General features: G+C 16.3%; 2 protein-coding genes and 1 non-coding gene across 3 annotated transcripts; 2 read left to right on the top strand and 1 right to left on the bottom strand.

Annotated features, from left to right (window-relative positions):
- Positions 1-2,292: 2,292 nt before the first annotated feature.
- PF3D7_1337800 (calcium-dependent protein kinase 5) lies at positions 2,293-3,999 on the top strand (the record flags this gene model as incomplete). Its single annotated transcript, XM_001350069.1, has 1 exon — positions 2,293-3,999. The coding sequence occupies one exon, from the start codon at positions 2,293-2,295 to the stop codon at positions 3,997-3,999; it is 1,707 nt and encodes a 568-aa protein (XP_001350105.1).
- A 687-nt stretch (positions 4,000-4,686) lies between these two features.
- On the bottom strand, positions 4,687-6,939 carry PF3D7_1337700 (phosphoinositide-binding protein PH2; the record flags this gene model as incomplete). The annotated part of the gene is made up of 4 exons (XM_001350068.1): positions 4,687-5,723; positions 5,841-5,982; positions 6,071-6,376; positions 6,574-6,939. 4 exons carry the CDS (start codon positions 6,937-6,939, stop codon positions 4,687-4,689), a joined length of 1,851 nt encoding a protein of 616 aa, XP_001350104.1.
- Positions 6,940-8,308: 1,369 nt separating this feature from the next.
- On the top strand, positions 8,309-8,390 carry PF3D7_1337600. Its single transcript has one exon. It is a non-coding gene; the product is annotated as a tRNA-Ser (tRNA).
- Positions 8,391-12,907: the final 4,517 nt, after the last annotated feature.

The raw sequence follows: 12,907 nt of genomic DNA, 5'->3' as shown, positions 1-12,907 counted from the left end.
AAAACCTTTATGTGTTATAATATTATAATATATATATATATATATATAAGATGTACCCTTTGAAATAATAATATATTTATTATGTATAAAACTATGAAATGTAAATGAGCAAATTAAAAAAAAATATATATATATTATGATTCTTATATATTTATTTGTACATATATATATATATATATATATATATATATATATATATAATTATACATATTAATATTTTGTACAACAGTACTCTTTCTTTCTTTCTTTCTTTCTTTCTTTCTTTCTTTCTTTCTTTCTTTCTTTTTTTTTTTTTTTTCTTTTTTATAATATATATATATATATATATATATATTTATTTTGTTATATATAGATAATTTTATGTATTACAAATATTTTAATAATAAATATTATTATATACATGCACTTACAACTTTTTTTTTTTTTTTTTTTTTTTTTTTTTATATGTATAATTATATTTATATATATATATATATATATATATATATATATATTTAATTTATATAACATATTAATATATATATGGAAGAACCCAAAAAAAAGCGAACTATGAAGAGAAAAACAAAAAATAAAAAAAAGCAGAAAAAAAAAAGAGATCACCAAAAAGAAAGAGATGAATACAACATTTATTTATCTATATATGTTTATCGTATATTTATTATTATTATTATATATATATATATATATATATTTATACAACCAAAACATATAACTTTAAATACGTTAATATAAAAAAGAGTGGTAGTAAAAAAAAAAAAAAAAAAAAAAAAAAATATTTTAGGTTATTTATTTTTCAACTCTACATCTAATAAAAAAAAATATATATATATATTATAATAATGATGATATATTTAAAAAAAAAAAAAAAAAAAAAAGAAAACTGAAAAAGATATAATTCTAATATAATTAAATTCCGTTGTATATTTTATATTATTTAAATATATTTTATATTTTTTTTTGTGTGCAAAAAATATGACCTAAAATAATATATTTTCATATTGTAACTCTTTCTTTATATCTTTATCCTATCTTATGATATCTTATTTTTTTTTATTTTATTTTAATTTTTTTTTTTTTTTCTTTATTTTTTTTAAAATTAAAATTTTTATTTTTAATATTATTTGTAATTTTAAATTTTAATATTTGTTTATATATATATATATATATATATTATATTTTTATGAACCTTTAATAAAAAATATATAAAATAATTAATATAGTAGAAATATTCTTAAGAATATAATTGAATTGATTATTTATATATTTGTATTTTATCTTATATATATAAATATATATATATATATATATATATATATATATATATATATTTTTATGTATTAGTTATGATATATTTATTTAGAGGATATGATTTATAAGTAGGATCAGAAGAGGGTGGTTGTAGCCTTATCCTTACTTATATTTTTATTGTATTATATAACAACTTACATAACATGATATTTGTGTATTTATTTGTATATTAATTTTTTTATTTATTTGTATATTTATTTATTTATTATATATGTTGATCTTTATAATTCTTGTTTTTTTCTTGATGTAACGTTCCCGTGAAAATGGATTTTTACAGATGCCACTACATAAAATAAAATTAGGAAAAATATAAAATAAAAATAAACTAATAATTAAATAATAATTAAATAATAATTAAATAGTATTATATATATAAACCATTTATTTTTTATAATACTGTATATGAAATAAAGACGGAACCAATTTCTATATCTATATCTATATATATATATATTTCTTTTTTTCTTTCATTTTTTTTTTTTTTTTTTTTTTTGAATTTACATATATATTTGTACTAATATATTATATAGATTCAATTTAGATATATTATTTTATTATAGATATTTAGAATTTGTAGTGCATCCTTTTAAATATAAAACTTTATACTTTGTTCTTCTTCTTATTTTATTTTATATTATTTTTATAATAATTGTATAGTTTGTAATATTTTCTTTATATAATAGTTGTTTTTGTTATTTTTTAGATTTATAAAATATTTTCCAACTTTTAAGATTTTTAATTTTTATGTTTTTGTGTTAATTAAATATATATATATATATATATAATATATATCTACCTATCGTTTGAGAACACTTTTTTTTTTTTTTTTTTTTTTTTTTGAAAACTTTTCATATAAGACAAAAGTACATTTATATATTATATATTATATATATATATATATATATATATATATATATATATATTTTTTTTTTTTTTTTTTTTTTTTTTTGTCACCTATCATATTGTTATAAATTTATTAAAAAAATGAAAGAGACGGAGGTCGAAGATATGGATACGAATAGAAAAGATGGTAAAATTAAAAAGAAAGAAAAAATAGTAAATATGAAAAATGAAGAAGTGAAAAGTACGACAAAGAGTACGTTAGCCGATAGTGATGAAGACTATTCGATTATAACTTTATGTACGAAATGTTTATCTAAAAAACTTGAAGATAATAAGAATCGAATAATTCTTGATAGTAAAGCTTTTAAAGATAATAGATTAAAAGGTAGATGTAGTGTTAGTTCCAATGAAGATCCTTTAGATAACAAATTAAATTTATCACCATATTTTGATAGATCCCAAATAATTCAAGAAATAATTTTGATGAATAATGATGAATTAAGTGATGTATATGAAATAGATAGATACAAGTTAGGCAAAGGATCTTATGGAAATGTTGTTAAAGCCGTAAGTAAAAGAACTGGTCAACAGAGAGCTATAAAAATTATAGAGAAAAAGAAAATTCATAATATTGAAAGATTAAAAAGAGAAATATTAATAATGAAACAGATGGATCATCCTAATATTATAAAATTATATGAAGTTTATGAAGACAATGAAAAATTATATTTAGTATTAGAATTATGTGACGGTGGAGAATTATTTGATAAAATTGTAAAATATGGTAGCTTCTCTGAATATGAAGCATATAAAATTATGAAACAAATATTTTCAGCTTTATATTATTGTCATAGTAAAAATATTATGCATAGAGATTTAAAACCAGAAAATATTTTATATGTAGATAATACAGAAGATTCTCCTATACAAATAATTGATTGGGGATTCGCTAGTAAATGTATGAATAATCATAATTTGAAATCAGTTGTTGGGACACCTTATTATATAGCACCCGAAATATTAAGAGGTAAATATGACAAAAGATGTGATATATGGAGTAGTGGTGTAATTATGTATATTTTATTATGTGGATATCCACCATTTAATGGAAAAAATAATGATGAAATCTTAAAAAAAGTGGAAAAAGGAGAATTTGTTTTCGATTCCAATTATTGGGCAAGAGTTAGTGATGATGCTAAAGATTTAATTTGTCAATGTTTAAATTATAATTATAAAGAAAGAATAGATGTTGAGCAAGTTCTAAAACATAGATGGTTCAAAAAATTTAAATCAAATAATCTTATTATAAATAAAACATTAAATAAAACTTTAATCGAAAAATTTAAAGAATTCCATAAATTATGTAAAATTAAAAAGCTAGCTGTAACATGTATAGCATACCAATTAAATGAAAAAGATATAGGGAAATTAAAAAAAACATTTGAAGCTTTTGATCATAATGGAGATGGAGTATTAACCATATCAGAAATTTTTCAATGTTTAAAAGTTAATGACAATGAATTTGATAGAGAATTATACTTTTTATTAAAACAACTTGATACAGATGGAAATGGATTAATTGATTATACTGAATTCTTAGCAGCTTGTTTAGATCATAGTATATTTCAACAAGATGTTATCTGTAGAAATGCTTTCAATGTTTTTGATTTAGATGGTGATGGTGTTATAACAAAGGATGAATTATTTAAAATTCTATCCTTTAGTGCTGTACAAGTATCCTTTAGTAAAGAAATTATTGAAAATCTTATTAAAGAAGTCGATTCTAATAATGATGGATTTATAGATTATGATGAATTTTATAAGATGATGACGGGAGTTAAAGAATGAAGGCAAAAATTTTTTTAAATCAAACCGTGTGTAATGTATATATGTACATATGTACATATATATATATGTATATATGTATATGTGTATATATTCATTTAATATTCCCTTTGTTAGATATACATATGATATCCAGATATAAATTTTTAATTTCCCGTAAAAAGTTTAATTTTTTTTTTTTTGTTGTTATTGTTCCTAATATTTTAATATGTATATAAATATAATATAAATATAAAAAAAAATGAAAATAAAAATAAAAAAAAAAATGAAAATGAAAATGAAAATGAAAATAAAAATAAAAATATGTATATATATATATATATATATATTTATATTTATATACATACATTTTGTTGTTTTTTTTCTTATTTTTGTTCACATATTATTATTAAACGTTCAATATATATATATATTTATATATATCAAATGTAATATTTCCTTTATCCTTTATATCTGATATGATATCATGATACATAATGTTATATTTATGACTAAGGGGTTTTCCTGTTTTTATAAAAAGAAGATACCCATATATATATATATATATATATATGCATATATTTAGTTATTATTACAAAGAAGGAACCTCATTAATATACTAACATAAAAAATTATAATATATTATAATATAATAATATATAAAATAAGATAACATATATAAAAATAAGTTCACATTATATACATTACATTTTAATACATCTCATGTACTTGTAAATCATCCTCATCTTCAACCTTTTTCTCAATAAGTAATATATTTCTCTCAAGTCTTTGATAAGCATTTTTCTTCATATCTGCCCACTGTAAATCAGATATGATAGATGCATTTTGTGGTTTTGTTTTTTTCTTAAATATATTAAAATCTTTTTTAAGGTCATTTAATTTAATTTTAATATAGTTATATTTATTTTCACATAATTGCATTTGTTGATAGGGGCACATTTTTCTTGGTATAGTATATATATCAACATCATTAACAATTTTATAATTATTTCTTCCTTCTAAACCTTCATTAAAAAATATTTGCTCACGCATAGGTATTACATTCATATTATCTACATAAGAATATATAGAATATACATTATTTTGATTATGGTTTAATGATGACAATATTTCTATTTCTCCAAATATCCATCCAAGTCTTCTTAATGTTGTACATGCAAAATAAAAATAATCTGATGGAATTTTATGTGTAGTATAATAAGTTAAACGTTCTTCTAATATTTTAGATCTATGTGTAATATAACATATTCTTGCATGTGCTTCAGATATTTTCGTTTCTTTAATCATGTATTGAATTGAATTTATTATTTCTTTTTCTTCTTCTTCATTATATTTATAAGCTTGTTCATAATACTTTATTTTAGTTTGACATAATAATATTAATTTATGTAAATAATCAAAAATGTCACCTATTTCTACAATCTCTTTTATTGTTTTTATTTTCTCTTTATATCTATCTTCCAATTCATAGAAGCGTTCGTTCATTTTGTTTATTTCTTTTTTCAAGTTTTTGTTATTTAAAACGATCTTTTGATATCTTTCATTTGTATTATAATTTATTAACGTAAGTCTTTCTGGATCGCTACATGCTTCTTCTAAGGTTAACATTATATCTTTCATCTTTTTTTCAAGACTGTTTTTTTCAATTTCCAATTCATTCAATACTTTGCTTTTCTTGTAGCACTCTTCTGTAGTCTTTTGTATTTTTTCCCTGAGGTTTTTGTTTTCTAAGAAAAGGTCACACACATCAACATGAAGGAAAATATATGTATAAAAATAAAAATATATATATATATATATATATATATCATTTATGTGTATGATTATTATTTTAATTTTTGTACCTTCCATTTTTATGCCTATTTCATTTTGCATGAATTCCATTTCATTCATTTTTTTTTGAAGGTATTCATCAGCACTTTTTACATTTACTTCTGCTGCGATTTGTAGTCTTTTATTTTTTGTTCTTATATCTTCAACGGCATCCTATATCAAGATAATTATAAGAATACAAAATGATTAATTGTATAATATATATATATATTATATATTTATGTACTTATTTTTCGTTTACCTTTAGTGAGTTTATTTGACATTTGAGCTCTTTAATGTGTATATCCTTATTTTTTATCTCTATATCATTTAACCTTTTTGTATTTTCTAATTGTTTTTTGATTTCTTCATTTTCTTCATTTATTGTATTTATACTATTATATATGTACAAAAAATTGGACCTCTTTAATATGTTCATCCATTTTTTATAAGTACCTATATCTCTTATATAAAAAATATAAGTATCTTCTTTATTTTCTTGAATGATTTTTATTTGTATTAAATCTTCGTTTTCTCCTATTTGAAATTCGTCTAATTCTTGAATTATCTAAACTTACAATATAATATAAAATATATGGGTATGTTGAAATGAGGTTGGGAGAAAACAAATTTGTGCACATAAATAAATAAATAAATAAATAAATAAATATATATATATATATATATATATATATATATATATATGTGTATGTATTATTATACATTTGTTATGTATTTTTTTTTTTTTTTTTTTCGAAGTATTACTTTATTTTTTATAGCTATATAATAATTAACATTTTTTATTTCATTTCCTTCTAACAAGAAAATAACATGCGGTTTGTAGTCTCCTCTTAATTTGTATATATAAAAAATATTAGCCTTAATAAAACAATAATATCTTTCCCATTTATTATTTTCATTACAATTATATTCGCCTATATTATCATCATGATTATTATTATCATGATAATTATTTATTTCTTTATTTTGATTGATGTCGTGTATTAAAGAAGGTTCAGAATATTGGTTTTTTTTTTTTTTTTTAGACGTATATATATAAACATCCCCTGCTATACTTTTCTTTATAGAAGTATTATTCCCAAAGTATATTAATGAACTTACATTGAACATTGTTTTTTTATTTTATTTTTTTTTTTTTAATTGCTTTTATTAATTATATGAGAATAACGAATTACAATAAAATTTCACAAAAGAAAAAAAATTAAAATAAAAGAAGACAGAGTACACAGGTTGTATTTTCCTATATTTTTTTAATGATAAATGTTGGAATACCTTTTTGATTTGAATTGTTTTAATTTATTTAATTTTTTTTTTTTTTTTTTGTTATTTATTACATTTTATTATGGAAGAAAATTTATAAAGGATATATATAATTGGATGGTCCATAAATGAACATACACTAATATTATATATATATATTAAAAGTTGTAATATAAATGTATATATATAAATATGTGTATATTTTTAATATTTTAATATTTTTAATTTATATATATTTTTTTTTTTTTTAAGAGAAAAGTGTCTGAAAAGGAAGCACCAATAGGCACATAATAAAATATGTACATGTATACATATATATATATATATATATATATATATATATATATATATATTGATATATTTCTTTGAAGAGATAAGAAGCAAATTTTCATTTTTTTTTTCTTTTTATATATCACTATATATATATATATATATATATATATATATATATAATTTATTTCCCGAATATTATAGACAATAGTGTTAGGATTATGATGACATAAACATAAATTGTATAAAAAAATCATGATTTTATTTTCTTTATAAAAATAAAATAAATAAATATTTACATTTATATATGTACTACTAACCATATGTAACATTAAAAAAAATTTGCTAATAATATATGGCCTTTATTATTATAAATATTTTATATATTACGAAATATTTAAAAGGCAAAACTGTTCATAAGGTTTAACTTCGTTTCATAGTAGGTCTTGTATATTCATATCTTATGTTATATATTTGAATTTATTCCTACATATAAAAATGTACCCATTGTTTTTTTTTTTTTTTATTACAAAAAAGAATTGAGTAAATTAAGAAATATAATATAAAATAAAATAAGCATCAGTGTAATGATACATACATATATACATATATATATATATATATATATATATATTTAATATAATACAAAATGTGCAATTTATAATATAATCAATATTTTTACAAAATATATTTCAATATAAAAGATTTGTAGGTATGAAAAAAGAAAATTTTTTTTTTTCATAACAGAGAAGGAAATATATAAAAAAAAAATTAAAATCATATAAAAATAAATTTGAATATGTTATATATATATATATATATATATATATATATATATATATGTTTATTTTTTTTTTTATATATGTTAATTTTATAAAGAACAATACGATTTTATATTTCTTTTTTGAAATATGAATATATATGTACTTTATTATATAATATTGTTTGAGACAGTTTGTCCGAGTGGTTAAGGAGGTTGACTCGAAATCAACTGGGCTCTGCCCGCACAGGTTCAAATCCTGTAGCTGTCGTATTTTTGAAATAAAAAAATATATAAGGCAGCACAAATAAATAAATATTATTTATATATATATTTATATATATATAATATTAATACGATTAAGAAAAAAAAAAAAAAAAAATACTATAGTTCTTTTGTATTAATATATTTATATGAAAAAAATTTATTTGAATAAATAAAAATATATTGTATTACACTTAATGATGATACATATATTCACTTTTATTTAATATTATATTTATTAAAAAAAAAAAATATATGAGAAAAAAAAAAAAAAAATAAAATAAAATAATTATATAATCCATGTTGCAAATAAATACAATATAAAATATATCATTATTTATTTTTTGTTTCTCCTTTTGTTTAATATTTTATTCGTTCAATATATAACATATATATATATATATATATATATATATATATATATTATATAGAGACATAATAATTTTACTATCCTTTTAAAAATAAAAAAGAAATTATTTATACACGACAATTTTTTTTTTTTTTTTTTTTTTTTTTTTATAAATATGTATAGAGTTAATTTCTTTTAATTATGGTTTTATAATAATAATCTTTGGTCATATATTTAAAAAAACAAATATATATACAATTTATTTGTAGATTCGCTTTTTTTAAATATAGTATAGAAGTTCATGATATAAAAGAAGAAAAAGAAAAATAATAATACGTGTTATATATATTTATTGTTTTTATTGTTAAATATTTAAAAAAATAATTTTATCTTTTCTGATACACCTACAATAATTATACAAAAATAAGGATACATATATATATATATATATATGTATACATACATACAATGTGCTTATGATATAACTCTATTTAATATTATTTCCACATAAATAATTTTTAAAATATTAAAATTCCGTTTATATATTAGTTATTATGAAACACTTTTATTTCTTTCATAAATATAAAGCTTTTCTTTTGTTTTGACTGATTTTAAAAAGAATTATATATTCTCAAAAATTTACACATATAATTTTAAAATATATTTTAAAATATTCGATGTGTATAATTTTAAAAAAATATATATATATGTTTTATATATATATAATGAAATAAATATCCTATTAATATTGACACAAATAATATAATTCTTAATAATATCTTGAAATAAAATATAGATATTTTTATTTCCTATTTTTTTCTTATTTTAAATAAAATTAATATATATGTATACATATGTGTATATTTACCTTCCTAGTATCATTTTAATTATATATTATGAAGACTGTACATTTACATGAAAAAAAAAAAAAAAAAAAAAAAAATGAAAAATGGAATATACACAAAAGATATCCCTCATAAATTAATGTATGTGTGAAAAAAATGTACATATATATAAATTATAAAAATATATATACATATATATATATATATATGTGAATAATTTTTTAAAAAAAATTATAAAATAATAATTTTAATGTAATATATGACCTTAATATAAAATTAAAAAGTTTTTATAAAAATAAAATAATTACGAATAAATAGATATTACATATATATGAATATTTATTTATATATTTATATATTTTCCGTTATGTATTTTCCTTTATAGGAATACAAATATAAAACATTATACATATTATATATATATATATATATATATATATATATATATAAATTTCCAAATATTTATTTATTATTTATTATTTATTCTGTTTTCTTTATGTTAAGATAGTTATTTGCAATTTTTTTTTTTTTTTTTTTGCTCATGAGAGATACATAAAAAAGTACATATAAAATTTAGGAAGGAAAAAAAAAAAAAGTGCATTCTATGTTCTTATTTACGTACACGGAAATTTTGTTAATTTTTTTTTTTTTTTCATTATACTTTTATATAATATATATATATTGTAAATATAATTATGAAAAAATTTTATAAGAATATTTTTTTACATTCTTAATATTTTTTTATAATAAAAATTAGTGAGAAAAAGTATATAAATACATATACTTTATTTATTCTATAGACAAATAAAATTTATATATAAATTATTTCATATGAAATATTTTTCATATAAATAATTTATTACATGAATAAATATGTAAAATATTATTATATATAAATATACATATATATATATATATATATATATATATATATATATATATATAATATATATATTTTTTTTTTTTTTTTTTTTTCAACACCAAAATAATATAAGGTAATATAATAAAAGTCATATATTATTTATAATATGTATTATTATGTGATATATTATGAAAATTTAAAAAAAAAAAAAAAGAAAAAAAAAATTACAAAAAATGTAATGTAAATATAAGTATATAATAATTTAATGCGATTTCAAAAAAATAAAATTTTCCTCATATATATAATATATATATATATATATATATATTATATATTTAAATATATTTATGTAATATATAAATGTTCCTTTAATTTTATTACATTATTTTATGTTTTGAATAGCATTATTATTTTTTTAGAAAATATGAAGTTATATATTGAGATATATTCAAAATATTTTTCTTCAGTGTTTCTTTTATAAAAATATTATATATATATATATATATAATATTATTTACATTGAGCTACGATTAAAATATTATATATTTTAAAAGTATCTCTACAATATATTGTGTCTGAATTTTTTTCAGCCTTAGAACATATACATATATATATATATATATATATATATATAGAATATTATATAATTATTTTTATGTATGCAAATTTTTTTTTTTTTTTTTTTTTTTAATCATTACACATTTATTATTAATTTTAAAAAATTATTTTAATAAATGTATATAATTATATTAAAAAAAAAAAAAATATATATTATATATATATATTTTTTTTTTTTTTCATCTATTTAAAAAATGAATTAATAATTAAGCTTTAAACATTATATTTATAATATTTATAATATTTATTATATATATATATATATATATATTATGTTAATTCATGCTCTGTTTTTATTTTATATTTGTGTTTAGATATTTTATTAGTTATCTTCATTTATACATATATTTTATATCTGCTTATATGTTTTTTGTCCATACATATAAAATGCTGATATCTTATTATATCGAAACAAGAAAAATAGAAGGTAAAAGAAAGGTAGTAAATATAAGCAGTATATAAAAATGCATTTATTTATTTTATATATGATATTCTTCATTTTAGAGTATATAAATGTAAACAATAGTAATATATAAAGATATATATATATATATATATATATATATATATATATGATTATTTTTTCCATATAAAGAAATATACATACATATATATAATATATTGTATACTTATTTATTTTTGGAAGTAGACATATATTATGAATATATATATATATATTAAAAATAATTAATAATTTTTGCTTGAGGAAAATTGGAAAATAAAAAAAACAATGCATATTATTAATATAAATATATTAAATACATATATATAGATATATACATATTTGTGTTGTATTTTAATTTATTTATATAATATTACTTGTGTCAAATTATAACATTTTCATATATTTTATTTTCATTTTCCACCTCTTGAATTTTTATTTTTTTTTTATGTTTTATTTTAATCTCCCCCTTATTTCTTTTTAAAAAAAATATCATATAATATTTTAATAAATAAGTTGTAAATAAAATTACATTATTTTTATATTATATTTTTTTTTTTTATTTAAGAAGAGGGATTATATAATTTTTATTTTAATATAGATTTTTTTTTCTATACATTTATAAATAAATAAATATATATATATATATATATATTAAGACAAATGAAATGTGTTTATATATATATATAATTATCATAGATATATATTTTATATGAAAATATACATCCATTTTAATTATATGTATGGAATTCATATACATATATATATATATATATATATATATATGTATATCTTTACATTTTATTTATTTTCAATGTTTTAAAATACTACAAAATATATTTTGCTTCTGTTGGAGATTGAAAAGAAACACTAAAAAAAAAAAAAAAAAATAAAAAAAAAATAAAAAAAATAACAAGCAAAAAAAATTAAAATAATAGAATTAAAAAAATATAATAATAATAAATTTTGTATACACATTTTAATTAAATAGTCACGACATATATATTTATATATATGTGGGCATATGCTACATTTTTAGTAAAATTATATTTTTCATTATATATAAAGATATATAATAATTAAATTATATATATATCTAAAATATATATCTACTGTTTTTGTTATTATAATTAGCCTAAAATAATATATTTACAAGACATTATATATATATATATATATATATATATATTATATGTATATAATATAAACTTTAAAAAGTGCCATGTAATTAACACCACAACCATATATATATATGAAGAACTAAATTTTATAAGAACCGAACATGTATGTCTAAATCCATCTTGTTATAAAATACAATGGTTCAGATATGCATTGAAGTGAATAATTAACAAATAAATTTATTATATATATATATATTTTTTTTTTTTTTTTTTTTTTTTTTTTTAAA

The sequence above is a fragment of the Plasmodium falciparum genome (assembly GCF_000002765.6).
Source record: "Plasmodium falciparum 3D7 genome assembly, chromosome: 13".
NCBI classification, from domain to species: domain Eukaryota; phylum Apicomplexa; class Aconoidasida; order Haemosporida; family Plasmodiidae; genus Plasmodium; species Plasmodium falciparum.
This window is presented reverse-complemented; position numbering and strand designations above follow the sequence as displayed.